The sequence below is a fragment of the Pongo pygmaeus genome, chromosome 18, assembly GCF_028885625.2.
Source record: "Pongo pygmaeus isolate AG05252 chromosome 18, NHGRI_mPonPyg2-v2.0_pri, whole genome shotgun sequence".
Taxonomy (NCBI): domain Eukaryota; kingdom Metazoa; phylum Chordata; class Mammalia; order Primates; family Hominidae; genus Pongo; species Pongo pygmaeus.
In genome coordinates this window covers 20,430,745-20,450,687 of record NC_072391.2, presented here as the reverse complement: position 1 = coordinate 20,450,687, position 19,943 = coordinate 20,430,745, and the positions used below count along the sequence as shown (strand labels likewise).

The 19,943-nt window shown below is 44.0% G+C and overlaps 1 protein-coding gene across 9 annotated transcripts in view; it reads right to left on the bottom strand.

The window, feature by feature from the left end:
• The window catches only part of LOC129015280 (ubiquitin carboxyl-terminal hydrolase 31-like), a 62,178-nt gene that overhangs the window by 28,139 nt on the left and 14,096 nt on the right, over positions 1-19,943 (bottom strand). For 3 of the 9 annotated variants that reach the window (XM_063655193.1, XM_063655194.1, XM_063655191.1), the window contains exons 2-5: positions 13,504-13,641; positions 11,859-11,947; positions 11,673-11,765; positions 10,908-11,043 (exon numbers count right to left, since the gene is read on the bottom strand). In XM_063655193.1, the coding sequence (XP_063511263.1) occupies positions 10,908-11,043; positions 11,673-11,765; positions 11,859-11,947; positions 13,504-13,641 (456 nt within the window). Of the gene's footprint in view, positions 1-840; positions 3,731-8,757; positions 8,861-10,124; positions 11,089-11,672; positions 11,766-11,858; positions 11,948-12,947; positions 13,183-13,503; positions 13,642-19,943 lie in introns of those variants that run through there. The other 6 variants (XM_063655196.1, XM_063655195.1, XR_010124471.1 and 3 more) reach the window with 5 other exon arrangements.

Here is a 19,943-nt window from a genome sequence, read left to right as displayed (position 1 = left end):
GGAAAATCAGACCCCCTAGAAGGCACTGAGCTGCCTTGGGGCAGAGACTTTGCTCAAAGAGTTTAACACTCTATCTCCAAGGCATAGACACAGTGCCCGAGACACAGTTCCCAACACACAGCAGGTCTTAGGCAGGTTCCCCAGGAGCAAAGCCTGAATCAGGGACTTATGCCCTGCTTTATTGAGGGAGTGCTCTTGTTACCAGAAAGGGGTCCCAATCTAGACCCCAAGAGAGCGTTCTTGGATCTCATGCAAGAAAGAATTCAGGGTGAGTCCACAGAGTAAAGTAAAAGCAAGTTTATTTAAAAAGAAAAGGAATAAAAGAATGGCTGCTCCATGGGCAGAGCAGCCCTAGTTGGCTATTTTTATGGTTATTTCTTAATCATATGCTAAACCAGGGATGGATTATTCATGAATTTTCTAGGAAGGGGGCCAGGAATTCCTGGAACTGAGGGTTCCTCTTCCTCTTAGAGCATATAGGGTAATTTCTGGATGTTGCCATGGCATTTGTAAACTGTCATGGTGCTGATGGGAGTGTCTTTTAGCATGCTAATGAATTATAATTAGCATATAATGAGCAGCAAGGATAACAAGAGGTCACTTTCATCACCATCTTGGTTTTGGTGGGTTTTGGCTGGCTTCTTTATTAAATCCTGTTTTACCAGCAGGGTCTTTTATTTATTTATTTTTGAGACAAGAGTCTCACTCTGTCACCTAGGCTGGAGTGAAGTGGCATGATCTCGGCTCACTGCAACCTCCGCCTCCTTCGTTCAAGCGATTCTCATGCCTCAGCCTCCCAAAGAGCTGGGATTACAGGCGCCTGTCACCACGCCCAGCTAATTTTTGTATTTTTAGTAGAGAGGGTTTCGCCATGTTGGTCACGCTAGTCTTAAACTAGCTGGTGTTGAACTCCTGACCTCAGGTGATATGCCCACCTTGGCCTCCCAGAGTGCTGGGATTACAGGTGGAAGCCATGGCGCCCGGCCATCAGCAGGGTCTTTATGACTTGTATCTTGTCCTGCTGACCTCCAACCTCATCCTGTGACTAAGGATACCTAACTTCCTGGGAATGCGGCCCAGCAAATCTCAGCTTCATTTCACCCAGCTCATACTCAAGATGGAGTCACTCTTGTTTGAACACTTCTGACACCCTCAGGAGAAAGGGAGTGAGGGAAGTGAGATAGAAAAGGAAAGGATATAGATTCAGCAGAAGCCTGTTCTCCGACCAACTCCACAAGGAGCTCTGAGGCATGAGGCCATCACATAGTTACCAGCCTGTATCAAGAGGCCAACTTTACATATGGCCTCTCCTTTGGCAGGGGGCTGCCCTTGGGGAGGGTGCAAAGTGTAACCTCCCAGGCATTTCTCAGCACCATCAGCTGAGCACAATTCCCTGGCAGCTGCCTTAGACTCCTACGTGGGATCCAGGTGGGAAACCAATAGTATCCAGGACAATGCTCAATAGATATTTGTTGGATGAATGACTCATAACTAGAACACAATTCTCCTACTCTCTATATATCTTTTCTCTATACCCAAGAGACGACCTTCAACCCACAAACATTTTACAATCATCATCTCTAATTCAGAAACCTTCCCCAGCACAACTAAACAGCCTGGCAAGAGTCACATCTGACCGTGTTTAATTACCACTTTGGAGGAGGAAGGACACGCTGTTGAGGTTTTAAGCTACAGACTAATACTTTCACCCGTCATCCAAGGCCATCACAAATTAACGGTTGCATTGGGTTTTTGTCTGACAGCTGGACAAAGCCAATTCATGTCAAGGGAACTGAGACATAACATAAAAAGTCCACTCGAATTTTATCTCCTGGAGAGGGTATTTGCTTCTCACATTCTTGTACTGCCCCTGGGCAGAGAACTCAGCCTAGGGACTAATATACCTTTCACACAAAATCAGTGTTAAAGCAGGAATGTGTAGTACAATCATTCCTGGCAAGAGAAATCAAGCCAGGTCTTTCCACCTTTTTTCTTTTAATTACACCCATTCTCCATTCAGCTCTCAAATGCCCTGCCATTCTGGTAGAGCTGCTAGCAGCCCTCATCTACCACCACTCTGTTCTTGCTCTTCATCTCACAAACAAAAGCAGCCCATATGAGAGAAAGAGAATTTCACAAGAGAAGGGTTACAATGTGATCCTTTCCAAAAAGGAGAGATCCATCCCGTTTCCACCCTGCTGCCAGAGTGAGCTCCTGCTAATATGCTGATGTTAAGATCCTGCTTAAAACCGTTCAATCTTTGGACAACATGTGCAATCTTTCATAGGGCTCACAAGGTTTGATGTAGGAGGTTTTACACCTGCTCTCCCTCCAGCCACACTGAGTTTCTTTCAGTTCCTCCAGTCTGCCACAGGATCTTTGCATATGCTGAATGCACTCACCTCCAGCTACTCCTTCAGCTCAGAGCTTAAATGTTATATCTTGAGCTCCCTGTCTCACTCAGATCTGCTCTGGTTGTCACAGCACGTTTTCTTCATGGCACATCACAGTTACTATAGTTTTATGTGGGTGTTCTCCAATGCAGGTGCACCAGAAGAAAGCTCTTAGTTTGATGATTATCAAATAGCTAGCTCTACTTCTCAGTTAGTTCCTGGCATGGAGGGAATAAAGGATACACTCTCTCATTTTAGAGATGAGGAAATTGAGCTGGATAGGAAACAATATTTATCTGAGGTCACATGGTTTGTTGGTTAATTGGCTGATTTTTTAAAGACAAGATTAGCTATTTTCTCCTGAAATATTCAACCCTTTTGCAAACATCCTGTGTTACCACCTCAGCTCTAAGGACTGCTGTCTTCCTGATTTACTGCTGGCCAGGGAAGAGTGCCCTGGAACTCAGTGAAGAACCACATAGGAACCTCATAAGGAGGTGGGGCGTGGTGGCTCACGCCTGTAATCCCAGCACTTTAGGAGGCTGAGGCTGGTGGATCACATGAGGTCAGGAGCTCGAGACTAGCCTGGCCAACATGGCGAAACCCCGTCTCTACTAAAAATACAAAAAAATTAGCCGGTGTGATGGCATGCGCCTGTAGTCCCAGCTACTTGGGAGGCTGAGGCACGAGAATCACTTGAACCTGGGTGGCAAAGGTTGCAGTGAGCCGAGATCAAGCCACTGCACTCCAGCCTGGGCAACAGAGCGAGACTCCATCTCAATTAAAAAAAAGAAAGAAAGAAAGAAAAAGAAACCTCATAAGGGCTCTGTAGATCTTGCTGTTTCCATCACCAATCTCTTCTAGGAATGCCTTCCTCAGTCTCTTGAAATTATCACATTTCCCATCCACACTCTCCCCCAGCATCACCTCAAAGCTTATCTTTAAATCATATAAAATAAAACAATTTATCAACATAATATTAATGGCTAGCCTTTATTTAGCACTGACTGTAATGTGCCAAGCCCCATGCTGAGCATGTTACACATCTTAATCCATGAGCTCATGTGCTCAACAAGGCAGGCCAGGCAGAGGCCATTCTCTGGGGGAAGGGGAGGGCACAGCATCTTGCCTGAGGTCACACAGCTGCTGAGTGGCAGCTCCTGGCTTTACACCCAGCTTGGTCTGACGTGAAAGTCCATGGACTACCGCATCGTGTTACTCTGAGGTGATTAGTTCCAGATTGGGACAGAGTCTTTTATCCTCTCAGCCACAGGACTTGGTCCCCGGCTCCATGACAGTCTTCCAGAATGTACATGGGCCTTCATGAGCCAAGACATCTGCATAGAGCAAGCATCAAACTAGTATACAGGAAAAGGGGGTAATGCAAAGTCTGATAGACTCCATGTCCTTGTTGAATCTCTCTCCACATTGACACAAAATCACATAAAGAGAATGTGTTCTGGGCCAGGCACGTCGGCTCGTGCCTGTAATCTGGCACTTTGGAAGGCTGAGGCAGGCGGATCACTTGAGGTCAGGAGTTTGAGACCAGCCTGGCCAACATGGTGAAACCTGGTCTCTACTAAAAATACAAAAATTAGTTGGGCATAGTGGTGGGTGCTTGTAATCCCAGCTACTCGGAAGGCTGAGCCAGGAGAATCGCTTGAACCCGGGAGGCAGAGGTTGCAGTGAGCCAAGATCATGCCACTGCACTTCAGCCTGGGCAACAGAGTGAGACTCCGTCTCAAAAAAAAAAAAAAAAAAAAAAAAAAAAAGATGAGTTCCACTGCTTGTGATTGTAGATGACTTTGCTCTTTGCTTCTTGTGTTTTTCAGTTTCCGATAATGCACATATTAACTTTTTTTAAATGAAGGTTACTTAAAAAGAAAAGAAAATGAGCCCCAAACAAAGGGTACACATGGACATATAGAGCGGAATAATAGACACTGGAGACTCCAAAAGGTAGGAGAGTGGGAGGGGAATGAGAAGTGAAAAATTACCTATTGGGTACAATGTTCACTATTCGGGTGATGTTTACCCTAAAATCCCAGAATAGGCATGTAAGAAATCTTCACTTGTACCCCGTAAATCTATAATTTTTTTTTTTTTTTTTTTTTTTGAGACAGAGTCTCACTCTGTTGCCCAGGCTGGAGTGCAGTGGTACAACCTCGGCTCACCACAACCTCTGCCTCCTGGGTTCCAGCGATTCTCCTGCCTCAGCCTCCTGAGTAGCTGGGATTACAGGGGCCCGCCACCATGCCTGGCTAATTTTTGTATTTTTGGTAGCAACGGGGTTTCACCTGACCTCAGGTGATCTGCCCACCTTGGCCTTATAAAAAATTTTTAAATATATTTTTAAAAAAGAAAATGAGCTCCCTCTGTAACCAGCACTCCAATCATCAAAAACAGTTGGCTTTTTGACTGTCTGGCATTCATTCCAGCTTCTCCTTTTCATGGCAGTGCCCATTTTCTTTTTTGAAGCTTAAAAAATATGTAATGGGTACAGTGGCTCATGCCTGTAATCCCAGCACTTTGGGAGGCAGAGGCAGGTAGATCACATGCGGTCAGGAGTTCGAGACCAGCCTGGCCAACATGGTGAAACCCCATCTCTACTAAAAATACAAAAATTAGCCAGGCACAGTGGCACAGGCCTGTAATCCCAGCTACTCTGGAGGCTGAGGCAGGAGAATCGCTTGAACCTGGGAGGCAGAGGTTGCGGTGAGCTGAGATCGTGCCATTGCACTCCAGCCTGGCCAACAAGAACGAAACTTCGTCTCAAAAAAAAAAAAATTAACTGGGCATGTCAGCTCAGGAGGCTGACGTGGGAGGATTGCTGGAGCCCAGGAGTAGAAGGATTGCTTGAGACCAGGAGTTTGAGGTTGCAGTGAGCCATGACTGCACCCCTGAATTCCAGCCTGGATGACAGAGTGAAATCCTGTGTCAAGAAAAAATTCAAAACAAAAGACAAAAACAAAAATCAAAATGCAGATTTGGATTCTGTAGGTCCCTAAGGGGGACCTGAGCCTCTGTTTTTCTTACAAGCTCCCAGGCTGGTGCTGGTGCTGCTGGCCCAGGCATCACACTTTGAGTACCAAGTGTCTAGCAAGGCGTACAGTAGTTCCAGGGCTCTCTAAGCACAAAAACCACTCACACATCACCCTCACAAGGCCAGGCCCCCATGCAGGACAGATGCTGCTTTGGGTCAGTTTGCTCAGAACATCTAGGCCTTCCTACAATCACAAGTCACCCCCTGTCTCCCCACTCGGATGGCAGAAGGTGTTCCCAGGGGCACAGAAGGAAACATACTGTCACTCAGGGCCACCCCAGATGCTCCCTCAGCCTCAGATGGAGTCAGTCTGAGACCCCCTGAGCCAAGTTGCTCCCACTCACCCCTCCTTGTCCAGAGCCCAACCACTGTGCACTGAGCCTCCTTTCAAAATAAACTCGCAGAGCCCCCCACCCCCACTTTCCGTTGCACCTGAGGCAATTATTATTTGTCAAAAACAAGAACCGCCAGCTGTGCGTAGCATTCAGCTTGCTGTTCTTAAAATGCCTTATAATCATTTCCCTCGGAGAAGAATTCTCCAGCCCCACAATGGTTCTGCACAGCCAATCACAATGTAGTCCCGGACCCGTGTTTTGATAAGACAATCTGACACTGTCAGTCAGAGGCATTCAAGACTCTTGCTGCAGGGAGGAGGGAGAGAGGAAGAGAAAAGGAGAGAGAGAGAGAGAGAGAGAGAAAGCATATGCCTCTTCTCCCTCTGGAAGTGCAGCTGACTGCAGAGTCTCCCAGGAGCCTGTCCCTGCAGAGGCCTTGACAAATGTCAACAGACAGGACGAGATTTCTGCTTCTCCAATGCCTGTAGGCCCCATCCCACCCCAGCTATACTCACACTCATTTCTTGTTTGTTTGTCTCTCAAGCTCCATTCAGAGAGTATGGAGAATGTCTTCTTGGTTTAAATTAAAGTTGAAGCCTGGCCGGGTGTGGTGGCTCACGCCTGTAATCCCAAAACTTTGGGAGGCCGAGGTGGGCAGACCACAAGGTCAGGAGATCGAGACCATCCTGGCTAACACGGTGAAACCCCGTCTCTATTAAAAATACAAAAAATTAGCCCAGCATGGTGGCGGGCGCCTGTAGTCCCAGCTACTCAGGAGGCTGAGGCAGGAGAATCCCTTGAGCTCGGGAGGTGGAAGTTGCAGTGAGCCGAGATCACACCACTGCACTCCAGCCTGGGTGACAGAGTGAGACTCAGTCTCAAAAAACAAAACAAAACAAAACAAAACAAAAAAAGTTGAAGCCAAGAGGGAAAAGTTGGAGGGCACTTGGAGGAAAAGGGAGGCCCTCTATGGCAGCCAACCTGCAAGATGGTCCCAATTGTTCTTGCCTTCAGGTATTCATTCCCTTGTGTGGCATCCCCCACCACACACAGACCAGGGCTAGTCTGCATCATGAATAGAATAGGGTTGTGCTTGCTCTCTCGCTCTCCCTCTCTCTCTATCTCTCGGAAACCAGCTGCCATGTTGCAGAGACATTCAGGCCTTCAATGGCGAGGTTTGCATGGGGAGGAACAGCCCCCATGTGAATGAACTTGGGAGCAGAGTCTTCTCTGGTTGAGTCCCAGTGTGACAGCAGCTCTAGCCAACAGCCTGACTATAGCCTCATGAGAGGTCCTGAGTCAGAACCACCCAGCTAAGCTGTTCCTGGGTTCCTGACCCATAGAAGCTGTGAGATAATAGGTATTTACTGTTTTCAGCTACTACATTTGGGGTAATTTTTTACACAACAATAGATGATGAGTACACTATCCCAAATCAATCCACAAATTTGGTGTCCCCACAAGTGTGGGGTGTGTCTTTCAATTTTTTGAGACAGGGTCTCGCTCTGTCACACAGACTGGAGTGTAGTGGCACAGTTACAGCTCACTGAAACCTCAACCTCCTGGGCTCAAGCAATCTTCCCACCTCACCCTCCCCAGTAGTAGCTGGGACCACAGATTTGCACCACAAAAGCTGGCTAATTTTTTAATTTTTGTAGAGACTAGATCTCATTGTGTTGCCCAGGTTGGTCTCAACCTCCTGGGCTCAAGTAATACTCCCGCCTAGGCCTCTGAACATGCTGGAATTACAGGCATGAGCCAATGTGCCCAGCAAGTATGGGGTCTTTCTATGGCAAGATGTGGTGCCCACCACTATGAGAGACAAAGATGATATTATTATTAATAATAGGCCAGTAATGGTGCCTCACACCTGTAGTCCCACCTACTCAGGAGGCTAAAGTGGGAGGATTGCTTGAACCCAGGAGGTTGAGGCTACAGTAAGCCATGATCACATCACTGCACTCCAGCCTGGGCAACACAGCAAGACCCTGTTCCTAATAATAATAATATCTAATATTTGAATAAGCCTTACGTGGAGCCAGGCATCATTCTAAGCATGTTGCATGCATGAACTCATTTAATCCTATAGCCACCTATTATTATTATTATTCCTGTCATGCTCATCAGCCAGAAGCCACCAGAAACACACCTGTAGTTGAACAGAAATGGGTTTAGTAACCAGTTGCAACAAGGGAGACCGCACACCATGGGGAGTGGGAGCTGTCTCCCAGTAAGAGTGTGTTGGGGGGCTTCTGGTTAGCTGGCAGAAAGCAGTGTTAATTCTACAGCTGGGCATCATCATAATTTTTATGTAGGAGGCAGGAGGGATAGAGTGGGGCTAAAGCTGTCATTGGAAAAGCAGCAGTAACTGCATGTGTCAGTCAGAGGAAGAGGATGCGTTTGCCCATTGTTTTGTGGTTTGCCCACTGCTCATACTTTCATGCTCAGATAGGATTCATTACTGACTGTCTTGTTTTTGTCTTGTTTCATCATGGTCAGCATGACATCTTCCAGTGTGACCGTCCTGTGAAATTGCTTAAGTAGGGAATACCACAGCCTAGCAGTAGTACCAGGCCAGCTACTAGCTGACAACAATCAAGACTGGGTTCCCAGCCAGGCACAGTGGCTCATGCCTGTAATCCCAGCACTTTGGGAGCTCAAGGTGGGCAGATCACTTGAGGTCAGGAGTTGAAGACCAGCCTGGCCAACATGGTGAAACCCCTTCTCTACTAAAAATGCAAAAATTAGCCGGGCATGGTGGCATAAGACTGTAATCCCAGCTACTCAGGAGGCTGAGGCACGAGAATCGCTTGAACCCAGGAGGTGGAGGTGGTATGGAGCCAAGATCGCGCCACTGCACGATCCAGCCTGAGCAACAGAGCCAGACTCTGTCTCAAAAATAAAATAAAATAAAGACTGGGCTTTCCTTTTCTTATCCCCATTTTATAGATGGAAAATCTGAGGCCAAAATAAGTTCGGTAGTTACGTTGCCAAGCCTGGGTGGAACTGTAGAGCTTCTCAGACTGTCAGTGCTGCAGGGACAGCTTTGCTTTGTCTTCTTTTGTTTGCCAATCCATCGTGGGCCAATACTTTCATAAAATACAATAAAAGTGAATTACTAGAATAACGATCATGCATTTAGATGTTTTAGCAATGTTAAATTGCTATCCTTCTAAACAGGTACCCTCAAGTTCTGTATTATCTGGTCTCAGACAAGGAACAGTTCTCAGGCCATTACTGACCACAGACCACACTTTGGGCAGCTCTAGAAGTTGTCTGATCAAGAGTTTTCCAGGCTGGGCATGATAGCTCACACCTCTAATCCCATCACTTTTGGGAGGCTGAGGGCGGGCAGATCACTTGAGGTCAGGATTTCGAGACCAGCCTGGCCAAATGGTGAAACCCCATCTCTACTAAAAATGCAAAAATTAGCTGGGCATGGTGGCAGGTGTCTGTAATCCCAGCTACTTGGGAGGCTGGAGAATCACTTGAACCTTCCCACTACTTGGGAAGCTGAGGTGGGAGGACTGCTTGAGCCCACAAGGTTGAGGCTGCAGTGAGCCATGATTGCACCAATGCACTCCAGCCTGGGCAACAGAGTGAGACCCTGTCTCAAACAATCCATACATACATACATACAAACAAACAAACAAAACAGAAAAACAAAAGATGGAGAGGAGAACGCGGGAGACATTTAAGACTTCATTATATGCTCAGCTGTGCTGTCTAGTGAAAAAGCACTGGATTGGGCATGCAGGTTCCAGTTCGGCCTGTCACCAACCAGCCCTGCAAACCTGAACAAGTCCCACGGCTTTTCTGAGCCTCTTTCAAATAAGGGAGTTGGACTGGACCCCTGAGGTCCCCTCTACCAGCACTAACATTCTGTGAATCTACCAGGTAAAAGGGGTTGGTGGTATATTCTACAAATAGTCCAGCAAAAATGTTCCTGGCACATTTTCCTTCCAATGAATTTAATGACCATGTTGTTTTTCTGCTGGTGAACATGCAAGTAAAATTCACTCTCTTCAGCAAACTGAGGTCAACAGCAAACTTGTAATTATTTCACCAATTTAAACCACATGCAAAAGGAGCCAGACAGTGCTGGAAGCTCTAAAGCTGCAACCAGATTTGCCCTGGACACCACCGAAGCCTCGCTCCCTCCCTTTCTGCCTTTCCCTCATCCTGAAGGGAAGAAAGAGCCAACGGGCTTTTCAGAGTAGGAAAGAATATGAACATTTTATCAACATGCCAGTACTTGGCCTGCAAAAATATGAGATATTTGCCATATTAGGGCAACACTGCTGGCTGTGTTTGTTTTACTGTGGTAACTTCCCAAATGAGGCCACATGAGGCCGAAGTACAAAACACCTTTATTAGTCCAGGGATTACACAGTAGCTTCCAGAAGCTACTATCTAGGGAAAGCAATTTAGCTACTGAGTCATCTTTCCTTAATAAATCTTAAATAAGGAATGTTTTTCCAGATAAAATAATAATAGTAAATTGAGTAAAAGCTATCTGCAAAAACATGTCAAGTCCAAACAGGTCAAAAGTATTTTTGGTAAATTTCAACATAACTGCTTATCAAACATTTACCCCAAAAGTGATGCGGCATGGGCACAACTTCCCTTTCTCTTCTCTAAACAAGGTAAGAGACTCTGGTCCAGCCGTAATGAGAAAACAAAACGTATTGAGCATCTATTACATACAGAACACGGTACTAGCAAGATATCCACTCTTATCACCACAATGGGAAGGGGTTTTCTAGTGTCACTGCTTAAGTTTTCAAAGCCTCTTTGAGTATCAAACACCGTGAGGACACTCCAGTGCCCACATACACATCCACAGGAATGATTTAAGAAGGGTTAAGTAATTATACCTTATGAACAAAGCTACAAGAAGGTCTTGGTGTAAAGTCACAGCTTCTTTTAAAATTACATACACAATTAAATGAAACATGAAAAGTTTCCCTATACATTTTAGTCTTTGGGGTCTTGATTTTTTTCCCTCAACTCTAAATGCAACTGGTTTTAAATCTCTATCCAACCATACTTGGCAAAGAACTATAAAAAATCCTAAGAGAACAGAAAGCAATACTTTTGTGGCTGATGTGTAACCGGTCTTAGCAGACTTATTACCTGATCAGTGGGGATCTTTGTTTCCATAGACACTGCTTCCCGAAGTCTGGCAACAGTCCCAGACAGAGGTACGGCCACACCAATCCTCATGCAGTGAGAACATTTGCCTTGATACACTACAGTGACATAGAGAGGCTTGTACAGATCAAAGTCAGATCTTCTCATGAGTCACTTATTTCAGCTAAAATACAGGAGATGCAAAATAAACCTGAGATGAAATCAACAAAAAACTAAAGCTAACCCACACTGTTACTCGGAAGCCCAAATGGAAAAATTTCACTTGGCTCTAAGCAGAACTATCAATCATCGAGATCTTTGGAAAAGGCAATCTTCATAAAATGAACATTCTATGAACCAAACAAAAATATATCTACACTTGATTCTGTGCTTTGTATTTTCTTTAGAACAGCATAACTCCTGGAAATGTTGAGAAATTGTTCAAAATAAAGCAACTAAGAAACAGGAAATGTAAAGTAAGGTCTCTAGAGAATCCTGAAGTCACTCAGCAGCCCTCCCCATCCCCCGATACTATGTGTGGATGACAAACCGGGCCAGACTACACAGCCCCTGCTTGCCTCATGTGCCTGCTCACCCTGCAAACTCAGGAGGGCATTTATTCTTGTAAGGTTGTAGCAATGACTGTATTCAATCCCATTATTAATCCCATTACCTGTCTAAATAAGTAAGAAGACCTAATAGGAGCCTACAGAGGAAAAGGGATACCATAAGAAAATACAGTCTTCATTTTACTAAATCCATTCTTACCTTGTGTGGGGTAGAGGAATTGGCAAAGAAATGCAAAGGAAAGGATCAAAAGTGTTGCTCTGTTTCTGACAATGAGGACACGTCAAAGAAGATCTTCAAAACAAAAAGGTAAGACGCTTCACATTAAAATCACCCAGAACGATGTCAGGTAAACAAAATAAGTGGAAACATCTGATTTTCTCATACCTATATTGGGCTTGAAAGAGTTCTTGTACAAAAGTGCTACAGACAGGAAAAGATGGTCCCTCAGGCATCATATCAGTCTCTGACGGTGGCTAAAAAAAAAGAAAGTACAAATTCACAGACTAGAAAGACCAATTCTTGGTTGAAGATGAAGCTAGAGAATCACAAATGACCTTGACTTCCTTTACAAGCTATGCATCAAGTGCAGATACTTCAGTGACGGGCACCTGCTAAAGGAGCCAGAACACAGCAGGTAGGATGTGGGTCGCGTGGACTCATCCCCTCACACAGACTCTGCCAGCGATCGTCTGCACAGCACTCAGCCGGGCAGCTCCCCTTCCCCAGGATGCTCCAGTTTCCCTCCAATTCTCAAAGCCCCCATCCCAATCTCCTCTAAGAAGTAATCCCCAACCACTTTAAAAGTACTAATCCTGGCCGGGCACAGTGGCTCATGCCTGTAATCCCAACACTTTGAGAGGCCGGGGTGGGTGGATCACTTGAGGTCGGGAGTTCGAGACCAGCCTGACCAACATGGAGAAACCCCATCTCTACTAAAAATACAAAATTAGCCAGCTGTGGTGGCACATGCCTGTAATCCCAGCTACTCAGGAGGCTGACGTAGGAGAATCACTTGAACCCAGGAAGCAGAGGTTGTGGTGAGCCGAGATTGCGCCATTGCACTCCAGCCTGGGCAACAAGAGCGAAAGTCTGTCTCAAAAAAAAAAAAAGTACTAATGCTTCCCATGCCTAAATTCCCTAGTACCTATTAGTTGTGCTGTGTATGTTGATGCCTAATCACACTCTACTTCATGTTGTATTTAACTTTTCATGTCCCTCCGCCTAACAATTAGTTACTGAGCACCTGCTACCACATGCAGAGAAGCACTGTACAGAACATTAGGATACAAAGATAATAAGACCCAGTGCCTGACCTTGAGGATGTCTCAATTTGGTGGGAGCGTCAGCCACACGCATATAGTCATATGACAGAATAGAGTGTTCAGGCACAAAAGGACCTTGAATCAGAATAATTTAACAACTTACCAAACTTAGAAATTTAAAATTTGAAGTACAGAGAAGAATTATCAAAAACTTTAAAAGCTGCCCAAGGGAAGCAACCCTTTAGTCTAAATTTTTTCCATTATATAAGTCATTTTATCCATATTTGTAAGACTACATGTATAAAATTAAGAATTAATTGCTATGTTTCTCAATAAGAACATTCTGGGGCTCCTATGGTCAAATCCAATCCCAACAGCAGAGAAAATACATACGTTTCCTTTATGATTGTGTATTCATTCCAGTGAACTACAGAGTATGTGTCTTACTAGAATAGAAAGCAAACATATTCTGCTTTAAAAACAGTTTAGTGAAATGGAATCACTTTTTTTAATCTGAAGCTCATCATACATGCAAATGTTTCCCCTCTCATTAGACTATAAATTCCTTGGGGACAACAGCTCTTGCATCTTACACTGCCAGCACAGTAGTAAACAAAATGAAATGTCCTTTAAGTAGCCATTGAATCTTATACTCACCCAGAGCTTAGTCAATTTCATTGTATTAACGCAATGCAACAAGTCCTCAGTAGAAAAATCTACACACTCTCATGGCTAGCTGACTGCCCTAGGGCAGCATGCGTCCTTACCTTCAGAGGAGGCTGGCCACTCTGCTTCACTGAATGGTTGAGGTCTTCATGAACTCGGTCCAAAAGCCACAGCAGAAACTCCTGGGCATCATGCTGGGAATTTCCCCGGTACTGCAGTGCATTCTTTGACACAATAGTCTATGCAGGTAAATAAATCAGCATGAACAGCTGTGAGTTCCTGGCTTTAAAGAAAAACTATTTATTCATAATCCCAAAAGGGATGCAAGATCTCAAGGGTGTTAGAGAGTACTTCCCAGAAGGAGTGAAAAGTAAAAACAGATGCCAGTGTAAAAACCTCACCCCTAGAAACATGTACCAGAACCCTTAAAATACACTTACTCCAGCAATTCTACTTTTAGGAGTGTATCTAAAGAAATCATCAGAACAGCCTGTCAAGACTTCTAAGAAAATATTAATCAGGGTTTATAAAAGCAAATAATTGGTAATAACTTGGACATCTTAAAAAAGAGAATTGGTTAAGAGTAGGAGGAGCTGAAACAGTAAAGACAGTTAAATTATGATACAACTACATGACATCCTTAAGAAATACTATATTAAGTGAAAAAAGGTTATAAATAAGTAGTGTGAAATGTGAATGTATTCTTGTAAAAATCGTTTAGGGGGGTATAGACATATACATACAAAGAAAAAGTTCTAAAATAACACATACCTACGTATTAAGTATTATCTCTGGGTGATAGAGTAACAGGTGCTTTTTTTCCTTCTCACTTTTCATATTTTCTACAATGAATACATGTTACATAACAAAGCAGTTAAAAGTTTTGTTTCAAACTTTACAAGATTGATTTACATTGCTTTTGCTAAAATGCTAAACTTTTATTAGGTAAGATACATAACAGCTTCAAGATTCATCACTCATCAACAAAGATTTAATAAGTGTCCAAGATACTAACAGCCTAGTGAGGGGGACAGGGAGAAAGTCCACGCTTACAGTGTAGTTAATGAGATGGTGGTGATGGATGCCAAGTTTCTCATAGTCAGAGAGGGAAGTTATAGATAAGCAAGGAAGGAAGGCAATGAATCAGCTGAAGTTAGTATAAACTCCTATTTAGCTTAACATAGAGATGAACAGATAAATAATTACAGATATTTATATCAACTTGGGTTCACATCCATATATCTGTACACTGAAAGGCGAAGAAGTAGTGACACCCCAGTAACAATGTGCACATCCAGTGCCCATATCTTGATTTCTAATACCATTTTCCAATATAAAACTAGGGCTCCTTGGAGAAATGGCCGATTCAACGACATTGGGACAGGGGACATGTCAAAGGGACACAGGAACCAATCTAAAAGAACTCCCAACAGCCAAAGCTGGAACAATCTGATCAACAGAATAAACAATATTGGGTTATAACCCAAAGTATAAAAAAGTATTAATTGATATAATTAAATGACTGAATGAATAAATAGGGAGAAGAGACAAATCTTCCTTACAGAGGAATTCCAAATAATTTATATCAATAATCCCCCCTCCAGGAGGTAAAGCTTACCACCCCTACACCTTGAGTGCGGTTTGGGATAGTGACTTACTTCCAAAGAAAGGAGAATGGAAAGAGGAGTAGAAAGTAACTTATGGTTACTAACACAGTAACTAACATTGCTTCAGAGAGCTGGGCAAGGTTGACATCATCAGTGGTAAGTCACGTTGCTAGCATGTGCACTTGATATGTGATGAAAAGAACATTTTACCTCTGGTCTTCCTCCCAAAAACCCATGGCCTCAGTCTAATCATAAGGAAAACATCAGACAAAACCCAAACTGAGGGACATTCTGCAAAAAAAAAAAAAAAAAAAAAAAAAATGTGACTGGTGCTTCTCAAAACTATCAAGGTCTTCAAGGATAAGGAAAGTCTGAGAAACAATCACAGACCAGAAGAGACTAAGATGATGTGATGACTAAATGTAATGTGTTATCCCATGGGAGCCTGGAACAGAAAAAAGGCACAAGAGAATAACTGGGGAAACCTGAATAAAGTATCAAATTTAATCAACAGTAATGTACCAGTGTTAGCTTCTTACTTATAACAAATGCACTACAGTGACATAGGATATTAACAAAAAGGAAACTGAGTATGGGCTTCATGGAAACTCTATGCTACCTTTGCCACTTTTCTGTAAATCTAAAACTATCCTAAAAGTTTATTTAAATACGAATATATATATTTACAAACTTTCTATAAATATAAATATGGCAGTTGTGTATATGCGTATCATGGGAAAAGAAGAGAGGCTAATTAAGAAGTAAGAGGATGGTGGTGTTAACTAATAGACAAGAAACCCTTCCAGGAGATGTCATTTGAGCTGGGCCTTGAAGATAAAGAGGCAGGGATTCAAGGCTGAGGAAGCAACATGCACAAACACACAAAGGTACAATATGACACCTTCAAGGAAGACCAACAAGGTAGAAATAGGCCTGAAATTCCAGATCTATTAGACAGAATGGGAGGAGATCAAACAGTAAACAGATTAGGCAGAGTAGGAGGATATGAAACAGTAAAGTCAGATGCCAGCTCAGGAAAGATTTTAAAGGCCACTCAAACATGGCACAAGGAGCCATAAATGAAATGGTAAATTAAGATCATGGGCTCTGGAGCATACAGCCTGAGTTCAGATCTCTGTTGCCCCACTTCCTATTTGTGAGGCCTGGTACTACTCTCCTCCAAAGTAAAATGGATAATAATGACTCAGTGTGATGAACAGATTTTGAGAATGCATGCCAAATATTTCACTTGTAAATGAGATATAACCAGCACTCGAATTTTAGCCATATTATATATGGGAGTAAAGACAAATCAGGGGGCCGGGTGCAGTGGCTCACACCTGTAATCCCAGCACTTTGGGAGGCCAAGGAGGGTGGATCACGAGGTCAGGAGATCGAGACCATCCTAGTTAACATGGTGAAACCCCGTCTCTACTAAAAATACAAAAAATTAGCCAGGCGTGGTAGTGCCCGCCTGTAGTCCTAGTGACTTGGGAGGCTGAGGCAGGAGAATGGCGTGAACCCGGGAGGCAGAGCTTACAGCGAGCCAAGATCGTGCCACTGCCCTCCAGCCTGGATGACAGAGCGAGACTCTATCTCAAAAAAAAAAAAAATAAATAAATAAATAAAAATTAAAAAGAGAGAAAGCAGGGGAGGCAACTGCACAATGGGAGAGTAGTTAGGAAACAAACTAAAGAGGCAAGAAATAATGACAGTCTAAGCTAAAGCAGTGAGGACAGAATGGGAAGGCAGATTTGGGAGATTTAGGAATCTGAGTGGTAGAATCAATAGGATTTGTGACCTAATGAATGTGGAGAGGGAGGAAGGAGGTATTAATGTCACTCAGGTGTCTTACCTAGATGATGAGCAACTGGTAGTACCCTGCATCAAGATAGAAAATAAAAAAGGAGGAAGTCCAGGAAAGAGTTCCCAGAATGAGTCCCCCCTTTCGAATCCATTGTAGGTAAAGTTCTATGGAAGCTCTGAATGGAAGGTATCTGGTAAACAACTGAAAAATACAGATCTGTGGGCTCACTGGAGGAGTCTGTGCTAAGGACAAAGATTTGGAATTCAACAGATGGGTGGTGGTAGAAACCTCAACTAAGGCTGAGAGTGCCCAGACATCATCTATAAGAGATCGAGCCAGAGGACAGAATGCAGAGGTAACCTATATTTAGGTGGGGGGCTCAAAGAAGCCCAAGAAAAACACCATCAAAGATGTAGTGAGAAAATCAGGAGAATGGTGTCTAAGAGTCAAATGAAGAGAGCTTCATGAAGAAAAGGGTGATCAACAGTGTGAAATGTTGAAGAATGATAAAGGAGGCCAGAGAACGAAAAACTGTCCACTATATTCCAATTGAGACAACGATAACAGAGGTGAAAAGAAGGAACAGATTTGCGATTTGCATCACAATCTGATGATCAGTTTGATGTGAATCAACAAGAAAATATTCATTTATAGATCTTGAGATTCAGATTCGGGAGGAAAAAAACAAAGGGATATCACAGAGAATATGGAGGTGTCACTGACACAACTTACTGAATAAAATGAGCAAGGGAGAAGGATCCTGATAGCAACAAAGTTTCAAATACCTGGAAGGGACCACTGGATGCCATCTCAGAAACAGGTACACAAGGAGGAACAGGCATGATGGGAAGTCTTCACCACGGTACAAAACCTCCCCACTAAATCACCAAATCCAAGTGCTTTTTCCTCAGTCTTCATGTCTATCTCCCTTTAGCATTATATATATGTAAACGGCCCAGGCATGGTGGCTCACGCCTGTAATCCCAGCACTTTGGGAGGCTGAGACAGGTGGATCACCTGAGGTCAAGAGTTCAAAATCAGCCTGACCAACATGGTGAAACTCCATCTCTACTAACACAAAATTAGTCGGGCATGGTGGCACATGCCTGTAATCCCAGCTACTTGGGAGGCTGAGGCAGGAGAAATGCTTGAACCCGGGAGGCGGAGGTTGCAGTGAGCTGAGAACGCACCATTGCACTCCAGCTTAGGTGAGAAGAGTGAAACTCCATCTCAATAAAAAGAAAAATAATTTTTAAAAAGAATCTTATTCCGTCTTGAAATGGTTTGGCTTATGGCCTTATGTTCCCCTCATTTAGAAGAATCAAAACCAAAGGCATTAGTATGTATAATGGAAGAACGTGAGCTACAGAAGAGAAGATTTCCTAATTTTAAAAAAATGAATAGCCGGGTGCGGTGGCTCACACCTGTAATCCCAGCACTTTAGGAGGCTGAGGTGGGCAGATCACCTGAGGTCGGGAGTTGAAGACCAGCCTGACCAAAATGGAGAAATCCCGTCTCTACTAAAAATACAAAATTAGCCGGGCATGGTGGTGCATGGCTGTAGTCCCAGCTACTCAAGAGGCTGAGGCAGGAGAATTGCTTGAACCCGGGAGGTGGAGGTTGCGGTGAGCCGAGATCACGCCATTGCACTCCAGCCTGGGCAACAAGAGTGAAACTCCATCCCCCCCAAAAAAAGAATTGATAAAAAACATCATTAGCACTAATGAAACCTTGGTTGACTCGGGATGTAAGACAAACATGTAGGTGTCACTATACTGACGGATCGAAAGAGGAAAGCAGATGACACCAAGGTCTCCCATTTCTGACTTAAGTAGGTAATGAACCAGGAACAGAGGAAGAGATTAGGGGACCACAGTTTTGAACAAGCTGCATTTGAGGTATCAACATGACCCCAAGTGAGGTTAAATCTGGTGCTCAGGAAACAGATTTGAGCTGGAAATTTGAATCAGAGCAGCACACGCCTATCACATGAGACAGAACCCAGGGAACATCTGGTAAGAAGAGGAAGCAGCCGGGACAGAATCTTGAACACTGGAAAAGGTCACAGAAAAGCTGCCCGTGAAGAAGCAAAGAGGTGGCAGCCAGGAGAGAGAGAGTGGCATCATACAAGTGAGGACAGACAAACCTCCACGGAGGCGGAAGCAACAATGAAAACTACTGCAGAAAAGGCAAGTCAGGCAGGCTCTGAGGCAGATCCTCTAGAATAGCAAATTAAGAGGTTGCTTGCTCATGTAATCTCAATGAAGCAGAATATTTATCAGAGAGGGTTAAAAGAAACAAGGCAAGGGTTTGAATGACTGCCAGAGATCATTCTTCATCACCAAGGAGCTCAGTTATAAAAGGATGGTGGAAAGATGCTGTGGCCATCTGGAGGGGACCTTCAGGAGCAGAGGGACCCACAGGCTAAGGGAAGGAGCTAACAGAAAGGAGATATCTGAATAAAGATGATTCTTCAGGCTGGGTACAGTGGCTCAAACCTGTAATCCCAGCACTTTGGGAGGCTGAGGTGGGTGGATGACCTGAGGTCAGGAGTTCAACATCAGCCTCGCCAACATGGTGAAACCCCATTTCTACTAAAAATACAGAAGTTAGCCAGGCATGGTGGTGGGCGCCTGTAATCCCAACTACTTAGGCGACTGAGGCAAGAGAGTTGCTTGAACTTGGGAGGTGGAGATTGCAGTGAGCTGAGATCGTATCACTGCACTCCAGCCTGGGCAATGGAGCGAGACCCTTACTCAAAAAAAAAAAAAAAAAAAGGTGATTCTTTGGTAAGGGGAAAAGGAGAGATTGATTTAAAAGAGGCTGCAGAGGAACTGGCCTTAAACAGAAGGTAGGTAGGAGAGATGGAAGAGAAGGAGGTAAAGATAGTCCTGGATGCAGATAAACTAGAGATAGGAAAGCAGGGAACCTGGTTTTTTGAGTTTATTTTGTAAAGAAAGTAGAGGACAACTGCCAAGAGGAGCTCTTAGGTGTAACAGGGGTAATGACAATCTCATAGCATAGAGTTGGGCCACACAAACTGTCAGAAGTACAGCAAGCTTCCGTTCTGAATCCTCTCTCTTAATTGACTCCCAATAGGGAAAAAATAGAAAAAAAAAAGTTTCAG